The sequence below is a fragment of the Parasteatoda tepidariorum genome, chromosome 11 (genome assembly GCF_982258835.1).
Source record: "Parasteatoda tepidariorum strain Cologne lab strain chromosome 11, Ptep-v5.0, whole genome shotgun sequence".
NCBI classification, from domain to species: domain Eukaryota; kingdom Metazoa; phylum Arthropoda; class Arachnida; order Araneae; family Theridiidae; genus Parasteatoda; species Parasteatoda tepidariorum.
In genome coordinates, this window is record NC_141765.1 from 40,712,109 (window position 1) to 40,738,844 (window position 26,736).

Genomic DNA, 26,736 nt, shown 5'->3' on the forward strand with positions numbered 1-26,736 from the left:
TCGGGTCATAGAATCCTCCCCTCCATGTTTTCACAACAATTTCTCAATATCTCTGGCACTGAATTGGAGGTTGATAATTCTCAGATTTTAATCAAAATTACGATCTGTGGATGAATAAATAGTTATATGAATGGGTCCGCCTCATAAACTGGTTGTGACGCGTGTGGGGCTGAAATCATATTCTTGGTCATAGATTCTTTAGGTAGATATTCTTATAAATAGATAGGCCGTTGATAGATATGACCATAGATTGTTTTTCAGTGATGCCCACTGAAGAATAAGAAATGCACCGTCTGTCTTAAATTAGCTTGGTTTAACCAAGCTGGTTTGCAGGTTAGCAAGTGACGTTAGAAACAGTAGCAACATGGTTTTATTTAAATAAAGTGTTCTGAAAGAAGAGAAGTTTGTCTTTAATAATTTTTATATTTTCGGTATCTATAAATATCGATATTTAACTAATTTCATTTAATGTTAAAATTTTTTATTCCTCACACACCGCAATTATTGCCTCTGTGGGATGCAAATATAGTTCATTAAAATGTTTCAAAAACGTGTATAACGTGTTCATGTGTAATAGCGTGAAATAGGGAATTATACTTTTCAGTATTTCTAAAAAATACTTTCATTTTGAATTCCAACAAATCAACTAAGGCTACTAAACTATTGATTTTGAATAAAAACATTTTGAAAGCATTTAAATTTTAAACCGTTAAAGGAAATAAAAATCATGCAGTAAACAAGTATGGCAAAAACACAAAAGAATGGATAATGATTTCGTCTGTCCTAAATTTTTATTAAAATTTCTACTAATGTATTTCCTTTCTATACTCGTAAAGGAGCATATTTATAAGGAAATGTAAACAATTGTAGCGAGAAAATTGTATGCAGTTAAAAATGTTTCTTAAATTTCATACACGTAGTTTTTAGAAATTTTCAACTATTTTTAATTTGTAATATTTTAACAGGGAATTATCAAAGAAAAGACCCACACCTTAAAGACAATGCGACAGCAGTATATTCTGTGTTGTTTAAACAGACCGCTAACGATGTTAGTATAATTTTATTTATTAGAGATGTTATTTATAACCTAAAAAAATAAATTTACTTTTGATAAGTTTGTCTTTTTAATGGTTCAAATAGTTTTATTTAAAGGAAAACATTTTGTTAACATTGATTTACTGCTAGAGAAGCTTGAAATAAAAATTCAATAAAAGTTTAATATACTTTATATTAGTAAAAATTTTAAGTATTCTAGCGCTTTTACTTTGTTAGTAAATTTAAAAAAAACCATCTGCATTTTACAATGTTACTCTTTTTGAACTTAAAATTGAAATTCTTTTTAAAAGGCAAAGATATTTATTTCACAGAATGTTTTGAAATAACGTTTTTATTAACATTATTATGCATTTTTGCTTCTGGCAACTAAGTATGTACATTCAAATTTGATTTATTTACTTTCAAGAATATTTATTAGTATGTTCATAAATAATTTAATAACATACTGTATCAAATGAAAATATTTTTCAACTTATTTTTCAAATTTAATTATTGTCACTTCTTATCAAAATTTGAGATCTTTTGAAAAAAACCCCGAAAAAATTCAATAAAATGCTTATTATTGTCAATATCAATATAATGTTATTATTTTGATAGTCAATTTAAATACCCAGAGATACAACTAATTTCTGAAATTAAAAAATACAAAGGAATAAGTTTTAAAAATGCTTGCATTAAAATACTTTTACTACAGATGTCGACGATAGATGGCACTGCTGCAATTCTATCTAAATCGATTTAAAATTATTCTATTGATGGGAACACAAATGAGAAAAGGCATGCATTTAGGTTATTAGGAATGAGAATATTTTTTTTTTCAATAAGAAGATACAAGTTAATATGAATTAGAAATCTTCAAGTAAATTAAAGAAATTTTTTCTCTTAGTTTTATTTTCTCGTTTGGACGGAGATAATCTTTTTCAGACATGCAGGTATTGAAGGAAAAATTAAGAGATAAAAATGTAAACCTGAAAAGTAAAATTTTTAACTCTCTCCATTTGAATATTAAAATTTAGTTTAGAGAATTTTAGGACGCTTTTTGCTCGAAATAAAGTTTCTTAAAAAAAAATTATTTTTAATTTATTTTTGCATGTGTAAAATCTAAAGAAGTTTTAACAAAACAACATTCAAAGTCAATCTAAATTAGTTTTAATAAAACAATATTTTATAAGGCAAACTCTTTTTTTACTAAGAACAGAAGGAAATTTATCAAATTTATTAGATTTTAGATTATATTTTATACTCTTTTATACCTAAAAATCTTTTTTTAAATGCTACATTTATTTAAAATAAAGTTTGTTTTAGATAAACATTTTGGACAAATACGAGTGCCTTTAAATTTTAAAAGGGGTTTTAAAAACTTGCATATTAAAGAGACATGTCTAAAAATTAAATATCTTTAGTAAATTGTAACATTAATAGCGAAGGTACAAGTGATAGACTTAAACTACTATTTATAAAAACAAATTAAATTTATAAAACCTCTTTAACTTTTAAACTACTATAAATTAATTATTTTAAAGCCTGGAATAGTTGTTATAGAAGTATTCTTCTTAAGTAAAATTACTGCGATTTTCCCGAAAATGTTATCCCCATTAATTAATTTAAAATTGCCCAATTGTAAGCAAGAAATCATGTTACTGTGGTTCCATAAATTAAAATGTAACATTTTTGAAACATGTCGCTAATAGCATTAAGTAATTTTCATATATATTTATGTATGTTCTTTAAATCTGAAATGAAAGTTGTAAGTATTCTTTTACATTGATATATACAGTTTCAATACTAAGTAAAAACAATAATAAAAAAATGCAGCTATAAATAAAACATTTTCAAAAGTAAATAACAATGCATAACTATCATATACGTATTAAAACAATATTTTTTGTCGACTATGTTTGGTCTAGACAAAATAGTAATGAACTTACTTTTATTAAGCCATCTTTTTCTATAGAACTCACCTTTATTTCTTTATTTTTTGCTTACAAAAGAACTTACCTATTTCTTTTACGTAATTTTAGTAAACTTATTAAGATCCATTGGTCCACATCCGCCGTAACTGATAAAGACAATTTCTGAAACCTGATATTTCTAAAACTATAAAAAATACTTACCTTTCACCGATATTAGAAAAATAGATATTTCACCTTAAAGTTAAAATGATGAGATAACTTACTTTTAATTGGTACTGAATGTGGTACATCTGCTAAATTTATAATTACAATATTTGAAAAAGAAGTGCAACTAGTGGAATCGTAATAAAATGCAATTCCCTTTAAATATTCTTTAATTAAGTTTCTTATTGCTTTATTTTTTCTTGTTAGTTCAAAAATAGTTTTTTTTTATTTAGCTATTTATTTGCTTATAGTTAGTTTGATTTTTTATTATTCATATTTATTTTATGTTCTTATAAAGTGCTAAAACTCAGTAAGTTCTTTTATTTAAATTTATTTAATAGTTTAAACTATTTCTTCGAAGGATAACAACGTGATATGCCAAATTGATCTTTGACAAATAAAAATGTTTAAACAAATATAATAAACCTTCAATAAAACATATGTAATAAAAAAAGATGATTAAGTGATGGATTTTTTTTGTGGCTAGCGATTCATACGATCTCTGGCTAATCTGGTTGTGGTTAACTGTGATAAATCTGGTTTCTCATCCTAGTATTTTCCTGGCTTCTGTATTAGAAACTGAGATTTGAGCGAAAATAAATTTTGACCATTAATCATAATGACATAGTTTCTTTTAATTTGTGTTAGTGACGAAATTATTAATTAAAAGTTTTTTCCATTTTTTTCTCCACTTCTTTGATGTATATGAAGTGCGGTATTGAAAAACATGGTGAAACACTACATGAAAGAATTAAATATATAAGTGATATAACTTGTTTTTAAATAGCATTTAATCTTAGCATTATAGGAAATATTGAATTTAAGAAATACAGTTTATATTTAAAAGCTTATTTTAAACAAATGTTACTTTCCTGATATTTAAATGATTTTCTAACCTTTTTTAATGTACTATGGACGGCAAAATATAAAAAATAGCTTTGCTTCTGGTTTCAAGTTCAATAAAGTGGAAAGTGTTTAGAAGGCATAAAAAGAATATTAAGAATATATAATTTAAAGCTCTGTCATCAATTGCCATCTTTGCATAAATAAAAAATAAGTTTTCACTTTTGATTTAATTATAATGCATTAAAAATCCCATATCATCTATAGTTCTAAGTTCATCAATAAGGTACTTTAAAGCATTTAATTTTCTTATACTACAGTGAGCCCCTTTTTTACCCCGAAAATATGGTTTAATGATTTGGCAGTTACTTGATTTTAAACTTAAAATCTTAATTTTGGTAACAGATTTTAATTTATTTCGTCTTCTTTTCATATCCAGTTAAGTCCCTTATGTTTACCAGTTTAAGTCCCTTATGTTTTGTCCACAAGTAGAAGTTTAACAAGTAAAATTTAACACTCAAATTATTTTAGACAGGGTATTAAATATATTATAAATAAGTTGAGATTTAGAAAAGAAATTTATTACTCTTTTATAAATTGTTTGTATCTTGAAACAGATAATGTTACTTTTGCGTAAGCGTTAGGAAATTTTTTCTTAGCATCCATGCTTAATTTTATTTTTCGTTAAGACATTCAACATTTTGATTTTAAAGGCAAAATAATGGATGGAGTTTGTAAAAATTACTATGAATGTTATATAATTCCTTAACTTTCTTATTATAAGTGAAATACGAGAGAGAAATAAAAAAGAATTACTCAATCTTGAACAGAAAAAGTATCTTATAGAAATAATAATACTATGACGAAATTTTCGTTGGATTGTAACTAAATACGACAAACCATTAGACTGCTATATTTTTTTTCTATCAATTTTTCTATTTTAAACTTCAAATCCGAGTTATTTGTAAATTGAGGACCTGAGACAGAAAATACCAGTGTTTTTTCCTGTATCAAATATCATGGGACTTTTCATCTTATTTTCGAAGTTATAATGATCTAACTTTAAAACCTATTACAAATTCAAAAAGAAATTTGGAATAAAAATATTTTAGCTATTTCTTTTAGTATATCTGCTGAAAGGAAACTTAAGAATGAGCATTTATTATTTAAAATAAACCAAAAATATTAAATAATGGAGTTAAATTTCTCGAATGAAAAATAATATCACCAAACTTTTGTAATTTAAAAGTAAGTTTATTTCTCTATCTATAAACGTTTATATATATTTACATATATATATTAATGATAAAAATGCATGTTCTTAAAAAACTAATTGCAGCATGTTCTTGCACTATCACTCCATGTTGTAAAATTTATAATTATGCAACGGAAATTCTTAATAGATAATATTTTATCAATATAAAAATAGCTAATTTTCAAAAATCAGAAATTAGCTTTCAATGTAATTATTTTGTCAAAAAATAAACATTTCTATTACATTTTGAAATAAATGGTATTAAGATTTTTAAAAGCAAATAATTTCAAAGATAATCAAAAGGTTTATATTTACTCGTTTAGATAATTATTAAGGTTTATGTAGGATTAACTATGTAGAATTTTCTTAGGGTCTGAATAAAATGACTTCTTCTGATTAACACTTTGTATATGCTTGTAAAATACATCTCAAAACTCTGAATATTTTAATCAAAGTTGGAATAGCTTTACAGTAGCAAATGTATGAAATAGCAATTTTCAAAACTTCAAAGATGGACTATAATATAATTTTTCTGTCTTAATAAGAAAATAGTTAGTTGATTACTTTGACGGCTGCATTTGAATAATGCTATTTGTATAGAAATATCTGTAAAAGATTTTCATTTTGATGCTCTGACTTGAAATTAAAATCGATGTAAGGGAAAAATTGGAACAATTTTAACATATATCTAATCAAATAGAAATGTTAATTTTATATTGTTTTGTTTATTTTCATTTGTCGAATTATTTACTTATAGTGAAGAGTGTTTTCAATGTTTAAATACTAATAATAGAGATGGGCACGTGAATTAAAATAACTTTCTTACTCACAATTTTTAAAATAATTTAAAAATTGCTTCGAAAAATTTATAACGATAAACAATGTAGTTTCTTCTTAAACTTTGTAAACTGTAACTCGGAGAAAAACAGTCTAGTAAAATTAATAGGCTTGTATGGTAATGACAGTTTAGCTAAAAGAACATAATTCTGGCTAATAAAACCAAAATATACGGTATTTAAGCAATTCATTAGGTAATTTTCCGGTTCGTATCATAGCGGTTTACCGGATTCAAGTTCCGGGTTTCGAAATTATAGTTCTTAATACCACACATTTAGTGAAAATGGAAAACTAAATTTAACCGAATAAAATGTTTTTACGCCATGCTCTAAGGTTTCATGATAGTATTATCAAATTTTACCACATTTACTACCAAACAGCATGTCAATAAAAATACATTGACTTGTTCAAAAGTCATTACTAAAGAGTTTCGATTAAAACTACCGCGTTTATTGGTGTTCCCATAAAACCAAATTTCACCGAATTCTAGTAGTTTTGACCATCTTTTTCCTCAGTAAAATTTTGATGTAAATGAAATGTAATTATAAATCATTAATGCTGAGAGGCAACTTTAATTTGGTTGAGCCTTTTTTAAAACTATTAACAGAAACAAAAATAATGTGTCATGTTTGTTAATACTTATTACTATAATACTCTAGCAATCAGGTAACAAATGTTACCATTTTTGTTTCATTTAGGAATTCAGAATAATTCAAAATACAGACTTAAATATTTTTAAAAAGTAAAACTGTTGAGAATTTTTTATCGAAAATAATTTTATTGTTTTTTCAATTATTCTTAATTAAAGAATTTTTACTATTTTTTTTACAATTTTATTTTAAATTTAATTTAAAAAAATATATCAATAATTTTTTTAAAACAAGGCAGCTATAATATCAGATTGTCGAAAAAATCAATTTTTTTAAAATTGTGAACCATTAATAAAAAAATTTACAAACTTTTTTGAGATATATGATTTACGTTTTTTAGTGCATTAAAAATATTTCTCACTCCTCGAATCTCGCAGTAATTCGATCTCAAATTTAGAATAGTAAGTTTTTCCTTTAAAACAATTATCTCGAACTATTAATTGATTACACAAATTTTTAAACCATTTTAGAGCTTTTGTAGTTAATTAATTAAACATATTTATTTTATGTAGCAATGCATGCTTAGCATGTAATTTCAAACACCATCATACTTAAGAATTGTATTTATTTATCTGATTAAATTAAAAGTCGTGGCAGAGAATGTGTCTTGTCATTTAAGCAAATCGTTTGTTCAGCAAATAGTAAAAAAATCGAAATGAAGACTTCCTACTCATTTACGTAACTTAATTTAAAATACCACCATTTTAATCTATGTAGTATGAGAATGCTCGAAAAAATTAATGTTAAATAAACTACAAAGATGCTCTTTTTAATATGAGATGATTGTATATGTTTTTATCAGCTGCTAATTAGTGACTATGGAATTCAATATTTTCATTGAAAGAAAAGCAATGAATTTAGTAAAAAGAGAATGGATTAAGTCTTAAATAGCTTAAAAGAGGGTTTTGGAACATTTTGTAGGCGACATGCGTGAAGTGAAAATTAACCCTAAAATAAAAATCACCTATTTGTTTTAATGAACAGTCCAAAATATGGGGAATTATTGATAGAAATAGAAACTAATTCAAATTTTACTCATGAAGTTATAAAACTGTAATATAATAATAGTTATTTGAACTTCTATTGAAACAACATTTGATCATTTGTATCTATCTATCTTTCAAGCAATTGATAACTTTATTAGAATAATGCACTGTGTCATTCAATAATATATCTGTTTTTATCTATCTATCAGCTATCCATTTCAGAAAAAGCACAATGTAAATTTATTGCAAACCAATTATTTTCCATTTATTGCATAATTATTTTCGTCTTACTTTCAAAAATAAAATTATCACTATTTATTTAGACCATCTACTGTAGTCAGAATCATTAGATATATATTTATTAGTAGTTACTTTTATTTATCATGGTTCAAGAATCAATCTTAGAATTAATGTTTCTACTTTTTAGAACATATTTAGCTATGAACTTGTTATCTGGGAAACTATCTCGAAATTTACATACATATATATTATATATATAATTTCAACAAGGAATGAAATTTGGTGGGCTTGTATTTCTTATTCTAACATTGCGCTTAAAAATAAAATGCATCATAGTAATAGTATTTTATCGTTTTCATACGAAATACTAGAAAGGAATGAAATAATTAATGAAAACGAATAATTTGAAACAAAAATATTGAGTTTACAGAATCGGATGCTTTTGGAAACTGTATGAAAACTTGAGCCCCTTATCTTTTGAGAAGAATATCCAACAAAAAGTAATTGCTCAGTAAAAACGAACAATCTCCTAAATTGGAACTATATTTCGATGTCATTTTGGTCAAAATATTTTGTTTCAGAATCGTTCGTGAACACTTGAAGTTTTGTGGTAATCCTTATATATCTTTTAGTTCTATATTAATCATTAAATATGATGACACAGCATGAAATGATATTGCTTTTATATCGTAAGAAAGACGTCAAGTAGTGAAAAGGAGTTATGAGTTTACAAATAATTGAAAATGTAATTTGTTTCTGCTACCAACATTGCTTACAAGGAAGGTACTCGTAAATCGTGTAAGGATACTTTGAGATTAAAAGTAGGATATTTCAAATAATTTGTCTGATTCCCATTGGTTCTTCACATGTAAATAATTAATAATAATTATTAATAATAATCATTAATATTAATTCACATATTAAATATTATTAATGTAATTATTAATACTTACATTTAAAAACCGTTTAAAATGTAATTTATTTCTGCCACTAACATTGCTTTCAAGAGGAAGGTACTTCAAGTGTCACTCTTAAATTAAGCAAAGAGGCTTTGAGATTAGAAGTAGGGTGTTTCAAAAATTTTGTCTAATTATCTTTGGTTCATCTCATAATTAATAATAGCTAATACTAATTCACATATATATATTGTAAATAATTGCATTTACAAACCGTTTCAAATGTAATTTGTTTCTGCCACCAGCGTTAATTGCAAGGAAGTACTCAACCATTATTCGTAAACCGAGTAACGAAACTGAGATTAGAAGTAGGATGAGACAAAAATTTTGTCTTATTATCTTTGGCTCTTCAAATATAATGTTTTCAGTAAATAAGTTTGGTAAAAAAAGGAAGGTATCATCGATTTTTCGACAAGCGAGCGATAAAAATTAAATGCGAGAGAAATATTTTTAAGAAATTCAAAAACTTGCAATCAAAACAGAAAATAGTCGATTTTTTCTTTCTATCAATCAAAATTTATTACATCAATACATTTATCAAGTAAATAATGCTCTGTATTAAACTCAAAATTTATTCAAAATCGAAGTAAGTTTTTTAATAAAAATATGAAGTTATAACACGATTACGATACTGTGTCCACTATCATTTACTAGAAATTTTTTTTTCCGTCTTCAATATATGGATGCATTTTTATTACTTTAAAATAAATTATAATATCAAATTTCGTGTGATGAAAAAAACTTTATAATAATAATACACAAATTCTGAAAATTTCGAAACATATCTTTTTATTTAGTCCAAACTATATGGAAACTAAAATTAACTAAATTGAAGCAACTAAATGGAAACTAAAATTACAGCAACCTTTTACAGCCAAAACTTCCCTTCGGTGTCCGACATATTGTGTACAATTGAGTATTCATATTGGACATAAGAATTCCAGTTTTAAGGAACCCATTATTTAATTACTACTGCGAAAAAAACGAGAAATTTTTGCATATTATTTCATGAAACTAATATCTATATATAAGCTTGGGTATTTGTATGAAACTTGGATGTATTGCTTTTAAGTTATAAACCATTCTGCAAAGTGGTGGAAGTTGTATGAATTTAAATTGGTCTAGGAAAAAAATCTTAAGAATTTTGAAGTAGTTTTCTCATTGTTTTAAAAAATACTATTTCCACTTTTTTCAAATGTTGAAATATTATATATTTATCTGAATATAAGAGACAAACATTTAGCACGTTTATCGTCTGTTTTAAACTTTAAGTGAAGCTTAGACTTTGAATTACCTAATTTCCATGATAATTTTTAAAATATTCTTTTTTCAATTTAAAATGATATACCTTAATATATAATCTAGATTATTTATTAGAATATATTATATTATATTATAAGAAATTATAGGAAATCTAGATCATTTTTTATTTCAGGCATATTTAGGAAATTCAAAAAAAAAGTTTATCATGCTTATATTTTTAGAAAATAATAAAAATGAAAATAACTTACTTTAATAACAGAAATTTTAGAACTTGTTTTAAAGATAATGTTAAGAAATTACGAAGATAAATGGATACTTTATCAATGGATACTGTATGAATGGATACTAATGAATAGATACGAATGAATGGATACTTTATCTCAAATAAATTGAAGATCGCTTCTCTTTAATTTTTGGGATTTACAGTTATATCAAAAATTAAGGGAAGGTTACTATCATTGGGCTGGCTAATTTATTGAGCCACCTTCATTATGGCTACAGGCTGCACAACAACGAAAATCATACCGATGCTACTGTTATGCAACTTTTTCGAGTTTTGCGATTCCGTTGCATCTAAATTATTGAAAGCAAATAAGGGATATTTAAATCCAAATTCCCCCTGATAAATGTCCCATAAGAAATAGATGTAGAAGAAAAAAAATAGATGAGGATCTAATTTTTCTTTCTGCATGGATACTGTCTATCAAAATGAGGTATAATTTATTTTCCGTGGTCCATGTTAAATTCAAATCAGCATTTTTTATTTACGTATCATGCTCATAGTATTTGAATCATAGTATTCAAACATATTCTTATCTTGAATTTAGGTGATACTGTATGAAAAATGAAAAAGCTACCAGCTCCATTGAAGTGTTAGGCTTTTCTCATTGAGACAATGACACTTATATTTTTTTTCAATATTTACTTAGCAGTTTATAACATTTACGCCAAGATACACTGTAAAAATTCCGAATCAAATTACAATAAAAAATGCCGGTACATTTTACGGCAAAATCCATTTTTACCTAGAAATTTTCTGGAACAAAAATACTGACATAACGTGATTCTTATATGCATTATAATTTAGTGCAAAATCATTAAATAATTGTAATTAAATAAACACTGTAAAAATTACGCTATAAAAGTTTACGTCAAAAACGGATTTTACGGATGCTGCACTTGAGATGCTAGTTCTTTTTACCGTTATTTGATTCTGAATTTTTTGCAGTATATGCGCAATATAAAAGGTGATAATTACGTGTATAAAACTAAGTAATTTACATGAACTGATTAAAAAACTGCTGAAATTGACGCCAAAAATATACTACCCAATAATATCAATATTTTTTACATACTTAATTTTTCAAAAATGAGAAATTAAAAAACAAAACAAAATGTTTACAAAAGAATTGTGAACGTTTTTTGAATATATTGATTCTAAACCAATATATTTGCTTTCTGTTATATTGCGGGACAAAGTCAGCAAGTTAGGTCAATTTCTCTTTCATCATTATTTTTCGATATATTGGAATGGCTGGAAATGTGAATAAATCTTTACCACCTTGGTATATAATCATCAGTATTTTGTAATGTTCTGTATCGATGTGTGTGTTTTTTAATAACTTTTTGTTGTTAATTAACTCACACGTAAACGAAGTTTTACCCCAACCCATGGTGCTTAGTCTTCATTTTAAAGAGGTTAAAAACATCTTAAAAAATAATTTTCCCCGTTTGTGTTTCCTAACCCAGAAAATGATTTTTTAAGTTTATCTGGAAGCTTACCAACTGATTTTTGAAAACTATTTTTGAGCCTTTTGACCATGAGAGTAATATTTATTTGAAATATAGTAACCCAAATTCGCATCTCACAAAAAATAAATCCGATGGAAAAGTTTTAACAAACATTTTACAATAACTTTTTGTTGCTAATTAATTCTTGCGTAAACAAAGTTTTGCACCCACCCATGGTGCTTAGTCTTTATTTTTAAAGAGGGTAAAAACATCTGAAAAATAATTTTCCCCGTTTGTGTTTCCTAACTCAGAAAATGATTTTTTAAGCTTATCTGGAAGCTTACCAACTGATTTTTGAAAACTATTTTTGAGCATTTTGACCATGAGAGTAATATTTATTTGAAATATAGTAACCCAAATTCGCATCTCACAAAAAATAAATCCGAAGGAAAAGTTTTATCAAACATTTTACAATAACTTTCTGTTGCTAATTAATTCTTACGCAAACAAAGTTTTACACCCACCCATGGTGCTTAGTCTTTATTTTTAAAGAGGGTAAAAACATCTTAAAAATAATTTTCTCCGTTTGTGTTTCCTAACTCAGAAAATGATTTTTTAAGCTTATCTGGAAGCTTACCAACTGATTTTTGAAAACTATTTTTGAGCCTTTTGACCATGAGAGTAATATTTATTTGAAATATAGTAACCCAAATTCGCATCTCACAAAAAATAAATCCGATGGAAAAGTTTTAACAAACATTTTACAGTAACTTTCTGTTGCTAATAAATTCTTACGTAAACAAAGTTTTACAACCACCCATGGTGCTTAGTCTTTATTTTTAAAGAGGGTAAAAACATCTTAAAAATAATTTTCCCCGTTTGTGTGATGTCAAAGGGAATTGCTGAGGAGATCATTTTATGCTGGTGCTTAAGTTGGCGCAAGTCTGGAACAGAAGGCGATGATTTGAGATGATACGCTGATTGTAATGAAGTGAATTTCCCACTGAATCACTGCTAAATCATAAGAAATATCTTCTTCACTTTCGGAATGTAATTCCGAAAAGCTACCGTCAAAAGCAACTGAAGTGGAGTGCATATCAATTTTAAAAATTTGACTTTCCCACAATGCGCGTGATAAATTATTTACTTGATATTATTACTCTTTTAAATATACGACTTTTTTAAAATCCGATTTCTCAGATCCTATTTTTGATCAGATCCTAATCCGACTATTTTAACCTATTTTTGCTCAAATTTTGTATTTTGCCATGCAAAATTACATACTTTAAAATGACAACGATTCAAAATTTTCTAAATTCAATTCAGAATTTTTTCGACTGTTACTTAATAAAAAACAATAAATATTTAATAAATTTTTTTACATGGAATTATAGATGGATAAACGAATTTTATAATTGCACGCAAAATTTTTTCAATTCGTTTAGAAAATTCTCGCGATGTGGCGAAATACACAAAAAGTAAAAATAACATTAAATTGACCAAACTTTGGTTTGCTCTCCTTAGCAAACTATCTGGATCATATTCCGATCTCCTCCATATTTATGGGTCAGAAATCCGAATCCACCGAAAAACAGGTATGTTTATTCAGAGAAAATACGTTTCTGTGTCTGATTTCGTAACTTAAAATGTCGTAAATTAAAAATTTCGTTTCTTAAATGTGCATGAAAATATGAGCCTTCAATAAACACACAAAAATGAAAAAATAAATAATAACTATATGAAAGTGATAAAGTAATATTAATTCAAATTAATTTGCATAATTGAGGTCAGCTCCTTGAATCATTAAGATTGAGTCCTAAAACGTGAAGATCCAATTATTAGATCAAAAGTAATTCAGGCTAGTTCATTTTTTTGGCACACTGTAAATCAGTTACAACTAAATATTTATTTAGTTTTATCACTAAAAATTTGCTACAAAAATCACACACTATTCGGCAACTCTTAAAGTTTGGTAGTCGTTGAACGTCTAGGAAATTATCGTAGTTTTGTGATTGAAAAAATAAAATAAATAAGTAAAATAAAGAAATAAATAAACAGCATAATTGACGTGGTATTTGAAAAAAATCTCTGAGTTATTATCTACTCAATATCTTGTGATTTTTAAAATTTTCGTTAATATTATTTTGAAACTTCCATCTCTAGTTTTTATGAATTTATAATTAACCCCTTAATTGTAGTTGACTTAAGTTTTTGAGAAAATTGTTTTAGATTGCTTTATTTAGTTTTTTATTCATTTTAAGAAAAATAGAATCTAATTTTAAGAGTGTTGAGTTAATGTTAGATTATTTTTTCGATATAAGATTAGATTATTTGTTAATTATTCGTAAAGCATTAAAATACAGTACCCTTCCATATTATTAGGGACACTTAAAATTTCTAAAAAATTGTCCTTTTTCAAAGTGTCATAACTTTTTCAAAAATTAATCAATTTTCATAAAAATTTCAGGATATCATGTTCAGGTCTTCTACTTGCACCTAAAAATTAGTAATTTAATTTATCTCAATTGTTTGCATAAATTTGCCCATTTGAACAAAGCAAGTTTTTTTTGAAAAAAAAATGTCATGTTAGACAAGGTGCTACTTTGTGACAAAATTGTTTACATAAAAATCATTATTTACACATTAAAGTACAAGTCGTTACCTTTAAAACGCGCTAAAGTAAATGACTTTACGATTTTTTTTGCCCGAGATATGAGATTTTGAATTCGAATTCACAACATTAAATAGTGAAAATTTTGACGTTTATAAATAAAACCAATTATTTATACTTTCGAGTATAAATATAAAAATTTTATTATATATGTAATTTATTATATAATTTGAATAAACAATTCAAATTTATTATAAAATTTTGATATCGATTTCATTCAATTCAATTGAAATCTAATTTTCACAAAAAATACTGCCACAACTCACTTTTCACTATAAATGACAAGAAAGTTTCAACATCTCATATCTCAGTCAAAAAAAATCTTAAAATCATTTACATTAGCGGGTTTTAAAGGCAACGACTTGTACTTTAATGTGTAAGTAATGATTTTTATTAAAAAAATTTTGTCACAAAGTAGCAACTTGTCAGACTTGACATTTTTTTTCAAAAAAAAACTTGCTTTGTTCAAATGGGCAAATTTTTTACAAACAATTGAGATAAATTAAATTAGTAATTTTTAGGTGAAAGTAGAAGACCTGAACATGATATCCTGAAATTTTTATAAAAATTGATCCATTTTTGAAAAAGTTATGATACTTTGAAAAATGACAATTTTGTAGAAATTTTAAGTGTCCCTAATAATATGGAAGGGTACTGTAGCTTTAACTTTTTTTTTAATTCGCGAAACTTAAATCCCGATTCTATTGTTTTAATGTGTTTAAAAGCGTCATATATGTTTGAATTTACTTTATTTATGCCACTAAAAGGGTAGAAACCAATTTTACTGATTAAATTTTCTATTCTTTCTAAGGTTACTTATAATCGTATAATCGTAATAATGATGAATATTTTGAGGATTTTTTTAAATAATAACTTTCTTTGAAAAAATTAAGTTACAACAGAAAAAAAGAAGATGTCCAACTTAAATCGAAAATAAATTTTTAAAACAGTTTTCTTTAGTTCAATGGCACATTATTCAAACCTTGTATGTATATATAGAACGAGTAAATAGAACGAGATATTATGCTTTAACTTTCTTAAACATATATTGAGTGTTGAAAAGAAATAAACAGCGCGTTTCTTTAAGTTGTTTCTTATTTTAAAAATATTTATAATGATCAATTGTCATTAAAATATATTGAAAATGCATTATTTTCAATACGAATAAGTCATTTGTTAAAAATGATTATCAGTGTCATACATTTGAAATATCAATGCAAATTGATTAACTTACATTAAATGCAATTCTTTATAGAGTGATTTAATACACATTTAGTTAAAGTGTTTTTTCTGTCACTTTAATGCTCGGAAACGATGTAGGGTCATTTATCATATTATACGAAACCCAAAAGTTTGCTTTTGAAATTGTTTAATAACTTCGAAAGAGATAGAGGCATAGAAAAAATAAGCAGGTGTAATGTAATTAAGTTGCAACAAAACATTTAAATGAAATAAAGAAAATATCACATAAATAGGATTACAAAGCTTCCCATTGAAATTAATCATTTTTAATATTGCACTAATTGTATACTATTGTTTTTTTTTGCTATTGCATTTACCACACTCTTTTCTCTCTTTTTTTTGACTGTACTAGGAAATGAGACATTGGGACAGTAATTAATCATTTTATTCTTTTCTTTCTGTCATGCATATTTAATTACTGTTCAACCGTTGTTCATCCAGTTCCTTAAAATTTTCATTCATAATTCTTGACAATAAAGTTTAAAACATTAAAGGCCAAGTTACATCAAAGTATAATTTTTTAAATATTTAGCTTTTATAATGTAATTAACAACTTCATAAATATTTATAAAATAGTATAAAACGTAGCTAAATAATTCTTGAAAAAATTATAATTATACGCTATGGGGTTACTAAATGACCCTCTTAACCATCTGACGTTTGAAGATGCTTTATATACATGAATAGTCTGTCAATATATACATGAATAGTCTGTCAATACACTTCTATAAACTAAAAAAAGATAAATTGAGCCTTTGACAATTTAAATAATATGCTTTAATAATTCTTTTGGCTTCATAAATACTGAAATCATTTAATTCGATTAATTTTATCCTATGAACAATTAAGTTTTATTTTCTTCAAAACAGTTTCCATAAACTCGCAAATATAAAATTACCGAAGACACTGAAATGCTTAATAATGATTAGCTAAAATAATAACTACTCAAAACAACTATTTTGCAAGAAAGGCATAGGTTCGAAATTTGACAAAAAATTATCATTGATAATATAATAGCTATATAAGCTATAGGATAAGAAAGGTTTCTTTTCATTTATGCCAAAATTTTACTTCTTAAGCTGCTGAAAAAAAATTTGTTGACAAATATTATATATTGGTTTTATTCATTGACTAAAAGAAGGTCCTTGAAATAACACTTATTAAAAAGCATTGAAAGACATTCTCTTCTCCTTTTTTTCTCAACATAAATTGTGTTTTTAAATTTCATAAATTTTCATTTAATTTATTTTCTGGTGAAATTGTTTTCCAGGAAATTAAAAAAAAGGATGACGAAGTAAAATGAATTTCATTTAAAATTTAGTTAAGCTTAAAATGTTTAATTGGCGGTATCCCTGACGGCCGATCCTTTAAATGGCTCGAAATTATGGTGTCTTCAGTGTAGCTCCCCACGGAACAATAAATTATATAGCTACAAACTATAACAATGCAACTTATAATTTGTATGTATTTTATAAAGTAGGCTTTGTAATTAGAGGCTTCCAGAGTAATTACTGATTTATCAAATCTTTATTCTGTTTATAAATAGGCTTCAAATATTTTTAATCAAGAAAAATTATTTCCTTTACCTAAGTGTAATTAATCAATTGAAACATGTGCCGTTTCAGTACATATATTTTGCTTAAGACTGAACTTTCCTAACAGTAATATAGTATTATTAGCAGCGTACATTAATAAATTGAATCATACGCTGATAACTGTAATGGTATTGTTGTATTTGAGGATTATTTAATAATTCTCCTTCTAATATTATTATCCAAATGTTTGAAATAAAAATGAAAAAAGAACTTTGAAAAATTTGAAACTCCCTGATTGAAACGCTATTCAACAAGCTAAATTATATATATTAAAAAAAAAAAATTAGTAACTCCTTACAATTTCCTAAGATACAACGCCCCCCCCCCGAAAAAAAATACTTTAGATCTTAAAATTTGCACGGAACAAAAATATTTCTTTATCAAATACTTAGACATGGTCTTGAAATTCAATTTTTAATAGTTTCAAAACTTATATTAGTTGTTTAAAATTTAACTCTTCTTCTCTTATAATAATATCTTAGCTTCTTAAGCACAATGGTAATTCCTTAGTCTCTACTTCTTACTTCAGTCTTTTTCTTTTTTTTTCATCAATTTCTAGTCTCTTAATTTGAAATTTTGTAAACATTTTATTATTTTTACTAATTTATAAGTAAGTGTTCTTTTTATTTTTCATAGGACACATAAATAGGATTGATAGGATTTCTTTAAATTTCGAAAGCTGCAGATTTTTAAATTTATGCATGTTGTTTAAAATTTGGTTATTTCATTGATTTCATTGTTGGAAGGTTTTCTTGTTTCAGTGAGTATAGATCTAAGGCACCTAAGTACTATTATATATAATCATATTTTTTACTATTGTTACAAGCAACAAAATATTTTTACCAGGTATTTGAATCTGCGAGTTATTAAAAAAAGTATCGATTAGTAGCATATTTCTTTAGTAATAAAGAAAATAGTTTTGATAATTCCGATTTCAAATAAATATATTTAACATCTTTCTTAGTTTCCTTGATTAATGGTTTTTGGTATGAGCTACGTATTTGTATTTTACTTTAAATATTATAATTTGAACATTCCATCAAAATACATTGCATAGCCTTATTAATAAATATAAAATAATTGAAAGAAATTTGAAAAATATTAAAGCATTATTTGAATGAACTTATTTCTCAATTTTTCCGTACAATTACAATTACATAAATTTAAAAAAAAGTGCTGAATATTCAGAATATAAGTAGAGTATATTTTAAATTCGTATGATCTAGTTCATAAATAGCATTCTTTCTCGATTAATGTGTTACTTGAGGCATATTTTACTGTTTTTTAGTGCCAAGCGTGCCATTTATTATGTTTTAAACCACTATTTTAGTCTCAGATTATTCAATTATATTGCACAACTATATCTGGTGTCTAATATTAACTTCCTGTAAATGGAAATCAAATAAACGCCATATTTTAAAAACATTTGAGTTCAACATGAAGGTCAGGTGAAGTACCATTTATGCTAATAAATAAAAAAATAATATAATTTATGTCAGATGCTTCTAATTTTTCATAATAAGGAAACTTAGACGAATCAATATAAATCAAAATATAATATATTGTTAGTTGCTTTTATTTTTCGCTTAAGAGATAGTATCATATTTAAAACACTTTTAAATCTCATTTTGTGCAATACCTGTTGCTTAACTTTTTAGATTTGGATAATAGTTTTGTTTCTTAAAGAACACGTACAATTCACTTAAATCTGAAAACGGACGTTTGTGTGACTATAATTATAGCCGATAATTATAGTCACACAAGCGTATGAACAAACACTGAACGATTTCTGAAAATGAAATGAAAGGAAAATTTTTCGATATTAAATGATCAATACAAATGAAAATTTTTCAATATTAGCAATTCTGTTAGAGTTGTATGATTACATCTCATAACATTCGCGCACTTTCTCAGAAAATATTGTCTACTCTACAGCGTGGACTTCCATATTGGAAGGAGCACTGTAGGACGTTAACCTTACGTCCTACAGTGCTCCTTCCAATTCAAGAAATTTTCAGGACCATCTCAAGATCATCTTGTTTCTGAATTCGCCTTTAATCGCCATTAGCATTGGAGATATAGTTTTTAGATGTTGTTTTTAGTGCATATAAGTGAGTAAAAGTACTGTAATATCTATTTATTGTGGTAAAAAATACATGTAACATGCCATCTATTTCCCCACGTGCATAGGTTCACCATCTCTGATGTAAGTGATGGTTAGACTAGGTTGCAAAATAGGGTACGCATTTTCTAACTGCAGCATAATCAATGCACTGACTAATATGTCTCATATGGCAATATGTTTAGTTTATTAATTAAATAATATGTCTTTATACCCGTTAATAGAGAAAAATATTTTTATAAAGACATCAACTGTGAAAAACATTTTAATTTAGTGTAATTTAACCAACTCTCAACTCATTTCTACAACCTACTTACAAAAAGATTTGTGAAAAAGAAAAATATTATCAAATAATCTCCTTAGACACCTCCCTTAACCGTTACAAATATTCCCAAAACAGGCAGCTCTAATTTTTTTTATCCTTTGTATATTAATGAGATTGTTTTAATTAGGAATGGATGTCATTTAAAAAAATTTTGCGCTTGGCATTTAAAAATATTAAAATATTTTTTAGAGAATTTAAAAATTCCCCATTGGTAAGTAAAGTTGCTAGCTAATAGGTTTCCGTCTTTTATAGAATTTATTAAGAATACTACAGTTTGTGTGGAATTTATTAAGAATATTACAGTTTGCATAGAATATATTAAAAATATTGAAGTCTGTATGAAATCTATTCAGTCTGTATACCATACAATCTGTATGAAATGTATTATTACAGTCTGCATTGAATATATTAAGAATAAAACATTATGAAATATTTCGTATAAAGTAAGCTACAAATAGTAGCTGTCAATTGCCTTAAACCTACTAAGCTGTTCATTGCTATGATGAAACAGAATTAAATGATCTATGGTTATCAAAATATTGATGAAAGACAATTTGTTTGATACAAAAAAAATTGAACATACATGATAATTTTAAATATCTTACGGAGAAATAAAGCATAGCTGACTGATAAAAAAGCAATTATTTTAGATAAAAATTAAGTCTATTATATACAGTTCACACAAAATGTAATCTACAAAGGAATTTTAATTTAATGATCGGTTTTTCACCTACTAAGAAACACTTTCAATAGTTAAAACAACTTCATATTTACTGATGGTTAAAAAGTTATCTTATTAACAGAAATCAAATTTTTTGTGATATTGCTTTTCGACTTACATGGAAGTTTCCTTTCAAACTCTCAAATCCTATTAACTTTGAAAGTACATGTAACTTATCTGTGATAAATTTTGCACAATTTTGCTTTTAATAAGCCCAAATTTCGCCTAGGTTGTCTTGTTATACATAAATTTTTATTTTCCTTTACCATAATGAAAATTAGAAAGCCTATTATTTTGAACTGTTGCATTGTTATCCATTTCTGATATATTTTTACGATATCATCAAACAATATTCCAACTCGAAACATGTTTAATTTAAAACTCCCTATCCCATCATTTCAGGATGCAACAATAGGAAGTCATCATCCTGTTACTGATCTCAAAAATCATCTTCATGGTAATTTTTTGTAGAGTCGGTGTTAGCCATTTTTGAGATATTAGTGGCGAGTGCTAGTAATCCTTTTTAGCTATAACTTTTGTTATGACCGCAATCTTTTCAACTCAACACACTGAGAAAAATAAATTTGGGAAATTAAGGGTGTATATGGTAATGATATTTCTGTTGAGAAAAATTAACCGAAATTCTGGTTAATAAAACCAAAATACGCTGTAATTAAACCATTCATTTAGTGATGTTTTCTCTCATATGGTAAGGGTTTATGGAAATTTCTGGCTTTCAAAATTACAATTCCTATTACCACATAGTTAGTAAATAATATAAAACTGAAAAGTAAATTTAACCTAATAAATTGTTTTAATGCTATGCTTTAAGGAATGATGATAAAATTAGCAAATTTTAACTTGTTTAATCAAATATTGCCATATTTTATAAAACCCTATTTTATTTTTAATTTCATTTAAATCATTATCAAATCGCTTTGGTAAAAATGTTTGATTTCTGTAATGTTCCCATAAATCCAGAAAAGCTGTAAATTTCATCATATTATGATATTTTTGAACATACCTTTTTTCTCAAGACAAGAATGCCTGAAAGTCCTCATACGGCATTTTTTGATAAAATGGTTGCTTTACTAATCTCCAAAGTAATTACGAGTCATTTAAATGCATAAATGCATACTTCATTGACTATTGAATCACAGCTATCTAAAGGGTTTCAATGTTTTATAAAACAAGAATATGTTTAGGTAAACAAAAAAAAATAACTCAATGCTGGAAATTGGAAAAATTGATGTTGATTATTTTCCTTTCACTCAGAAATAACACTATATGATGCACTGTCCTGCTGATAGAAAATAAGGCATCACAGTCTTCTATGTGGCACTAATGTGTTAGTCAAATGTAAAATTACCCCTTATTTCGACTACAATCCAGCTCTTTCTTAAGAGTTTATGCAATAGCATATGCCAATGACGTTCAAATTGAACAAAATGAAAACTCGTAAAATAAGCAAGATGTTTTAAGAAAAGTTAACAAAAAATTAAATAAACAAAGCAAAATAAAATAAAATTAAACAAAAATAAATAAAACCGTAACCATAACTAAAGCTTTATTAAAAATACGAAGACTACGAACGTTATAAAGGACCGGTTTGTGGAGAAAAATGTTTGCAATTTGTCTTGTTCAAATTTTTCTCTAAAAATCATGAGCATTTACTTTAACTGACGCTCCTTCCGAGATCTGAAAAATGACTAAATTTTTTTTAAAAAAAGAAAAAAGCAATTGTAAGGAAGTACAAAATTTGATATTGGCATTTTTATCAGTAAAATTGTTTTAAGGGATATTATAACAATTACATTAGCAGTTTTGCTTCAATTTGCGAAGATAGTTAAAATTTTTATTGTGTTTTTTTTGTCTATGTTTTTATTTCAATCTTCGTGACTTACTTTTTTTATTTTAATAGATGTTTGCCATAAATTTCATAAAATCATTAAGCTGCTTTTCAGATTGCTTTATAGAAATAATAATGATAAGATTTGTTTGTGGCTTATGTGCATCAAAAGTCTTAATTCTGCAAAAAAAAAAATTAAAAGCTTTTTCTCCAAACATTGGCTAAGTTATCCTTTGTGTCGATTTATATTCTTATTAAGCACCTGAAGAAAGAAAAAGTGAGGCTGTTTTGTTGACTTTTAGATACGAGGGATAATTTCTGCATTATTTTATTTTTGTATTATTTTAAGCATTTTTTTAGGATTTATCCTTAAGAATTCCTCTAAACATTGTGAACAAATTATTAAAAAATACTCGGAAAATTTCCTATTTATTAGAAAAAAATCTACACATTTCACTTTAAATTTTCTGTGTAATTTTTAACCCATTGTTGAGCCCATTGTTGAAATAATTAGTTTTTCAAATAAACTTCTTCGCACAAATTCTGGGAATAATTAATTCTAAAGAGCTAAAAAGAGAATTCTCAGAACAGAACTAAGAGAATTCTCAAAGAAAGAGAATTTTAACAATAACAAATTTCAAAGAAGAAACAATGGGAATAATGAAAATAAAATGAAAAATATAACAATGACAACCGAAGCTGGTGTTTTCAGGGGGTACCAGCCCCGGAAGTCATAAAAATACAAAACCTTTTCTACGGAGAGAAATCTTTTCTATCGAATGATTAAAAAAGCGAATTCTAAGAATTTTCTTTTTAAATCATTTTGTGCGATTTTAATAAAAAACAGAGCTCTTTACTTAGTCCATATATATATATATATATATATATATATATATATATATATATATATATATATATATATATATATATATATATATATATATATATATATATATATATATATATATATATATGTATTAAAAATGGTTCTATGCCTTTCTGTAAGTATCAAAAATAATAACTTAATTTTAAATGCCTGAATTGAATTAAGGATATTTTTGTCTTTCGTAACATTTTTCTGAAAATAGACCGAACTGATTTTAAAACGAAATGAACTTCCTCTTCGCTTAAAATAGGTGGACAGATAGTATAACATAGATCAGTTTGCACATAATAAGTTATGAGAACAAAGTAGGAGACGAAGAGAAATTTGGCAATTTTTATCATTAAGGAATAAAATGACGCTTTTTCTGGAAATGAATAAGGATACTACTTTTAGAAACGAAACATGACACTATTCAAAGTACGGCGTCAACTTAAAAACTATCATTGCAAATAAATTGATTTGCAGCTCAGAGTAAAACGGAGTTATGTTGATGCATAGTGACCTGTAAAAAGAGTTCCAATAATTGATTTTGTTTTCTAAATATTCGATGAAAATTTTGGAATTTACACGATAGCAAACAAGCAATGAAATGAATAAAATGAAATAAGTTTTTTGTTTCTATAACTCTAATACTGTGACTTTGATTGAATAATCTTCTAATTGGGTAAAACAAATTTCCGAAGCTGATAAAAAAATGTGGTCAAAATTACTGGAATTTGGTAAGTTTGGTAAAATTTAGAATGCTTTTTGCTCTATCGGAACACGAAAGAGCTCGGAAATTTTCACCAAAGAGTTATGTTTATGATTTTTGTAAAATTAACCATTTAATATAGTGTTATATGTGAATTTTTTTTAAATGTAATAATATTTAGTAATTTTATCATGATATCCTAAAGCATATCATAATAAATATTTATTCGGTTTAGTATTTTTTACTAACCGTTTTTTACTAAATGTAATAATTTTGAAAAACTGGATTTTTTTCGACAACCGTTACCATTTGAATGCAAATATAATTACCAATGAATGGTTTATAAATACTATATAATTCTGGTTATATATATATATAACCAGAATTACATGTTTTTTCACCAAAAATACAATTGCCATGCAGTACGGTAATTTTATTAGAATTGTTATTTCGTGGATAGAGCTTTGTTTCAAAATAACTGTGCTGTAATGTGCTGATTGAAAACATTAGAATTTGTAAACAAAAAAAATTTTAAAACTGTCACTGAATGTAATTAAAGATTTTAATAATAGTAACAGAACATAAGTGCTAAAAATGATGTTTTAGTTTAGGTATAAAAATATGCAATAGAAGCAAACTATTAACGATATTAAAAAAAATTATTTTAATACTTAGCACCAATAGCTTGTAGTAAAATGTATTGTACAAACGGAAAAAATAGACAAAAAAGTTTCAAGGAAATAAAATAAATAGTATAACGTAAATAGAAATAGAAATATTGAAATAAAACCTTATTTGGCACGACATATAAAAAATTATTCCACGAAGCACCAAGTGAAGATTAAAAAGTGACAGAAGTAAGGATTATAAAGTCTGAGTTTGAATTTGTTTGGAATCTAAATTCAATTTCTTTTGTTTTACTAACTATTTTCTGCTAACGCTTAGGGTCGGATTAGGACTATAGTTTACTAACATAAATGTAATAGTGTATTTTTGCGTCGCATATTTCTGAATTGAAATACATTTCATTTTCTTATGACTGCAATTTTTCTAAAGTTTGTTAAATTTGAACTGTTTAATGAGTTATTTTTGCAATTAAAAATTGTACAAATTGATTTCTTCTATTATTTCAATTTATAATTGACATGGTATATTTTTTTACTATATTTTGCAGTAAAAATAATTTTGCTTCTGTTATGAGATATTTTAAATTTTATTTCAATAGCATTTATTTTATAATACTATTTTCGTATTATTGTAAAAAAATGTCAATACTCTTTTAAATTTTTTCAAATTTTAATCTGAAATGCTTGTTTAATCAAACTAATAAAGAAAGGAACATACAGTTTTTTTATGTTGTTAATAGTGGCGAGAGTATAAAAAAATTGGAAATGTCGCGAATAAATAATAAACCTGGAATTGAAACCTTTGCGTTTTTCGTTATAACTTAAGTCGATTACTATCTTACCTTTATGATATTTTGGACTCGTTATAAAAATCAGACACTTTACAAACAACCTTAAATGATCAAATACCTTTCTTTCATAAAATATCAGATACATTGTTATAATTTTTCGCTTCATAAAATGTTGTAATAGATTGTTGTAATTATTTATCTTTATGCATTGGATTTTTTTTATGAATGGTAATATCTCCTTTAACTTATTACCTTATTATAGAGGTGATTTAAATTAAGAAATACCAATTTGATGCTCATTTTGACTGAAAAAAAGACTTATAACTACATTATTTTTAATTGATATTTTTAACCATTACGAAAAGTTTATTTAGTATGTGTTGTTAATAATTTCTGGTTTGTTATTCATTCCTGTAATTATAGTATTTAAATATTGGTAATTTTATTTTAAAAAAAATACATACTTTTTCTTTGGTGAAAAAAAAGAACTATATCAAAAAATGCGTTATTTTTGCGTTTGAAAAATAAGGATTCGAACCTTTCATTGGATTCCCAATTCAAGGTGTCCTAACAATATTTAGAAATAGTAAAAATAATTGAAATTTCAAAGTTGTGAACAATTTCTATCGTTTTATTATTTACTGTTATATATTTTTAAAATATTGTACATTTTATTTAAATGAAATAGACTTTTTTTCTTGGGTGCAAAAAAAGAAATAAATGTATTAAAAGAACGCACTTTTCTTGCGTTCGCAAAATAAAGATTCGCACCTTCCATTTGATTGCCAATACACGTTGCTACGTAGTTTTTTTTTTAAGATTCCGTTTCGCGCTTTCTTGAATAAAAGTTTTTGCTGTCATAGCAAGACATTTAAAGCCACTAACTATATTTTGAAATAATAAAATTAATCCCTTTTCTTTAAGAATTTAAAATTTTTAAAATTTTAATCTTCGCCCTTTTGAACAGTTACATAAATCAGTTTCAAAGTTATTACTCTTGTTACTACTTTCTATTTATTAAAGCAAGCTAAAATAATTTTTAATAAAATAATTAATTAATTTCTTGTTTATTAACTCACCTGAACATAATGAACATGAGAGAAGACATATAAAAATGATTGCTTACCTAGTAGACCATTTCATAATGCGACTGACGTCAAAGATGGAAAAAATGACAAGGAAGAATGTGTTCCATAACCCCACACATGCGTACATGGCGTGAAAGTTTAATTGGAAGTCCTGACATATATTGAAGATCACTGTAGAGAAAAGAGAGTGAATGA

The 26,736-nt window shown here is 25.7% G+C and overlaps 1 protein-coding gene across 4 annotated transcripts in view; it reads right to left on the reverse strand.

The window, feature by feature from the left end:
* The window catches only part of LOC107453345 (solute carrier family 4 member 11), a 351,566-nt gene that overhangs the window by 34,861 nt on the left and 289,969 nt on the right, over nt 1-26,736 (reverse strand). For all 4 annotated transcript variants that reach the window (XM_016070143.4, XM_071187398.2, XM_087155390.1 and 1 more), the window contains one exon: nt 26,580-26,712. In XM_016070143.4, the coding sequence (XP_015925629.1) occupies nt 26,580-26,712 (133 nt within the window). The remainder of the gene's footprint in view (nt 1-26,579; nt 26,713-26,736) is intronic.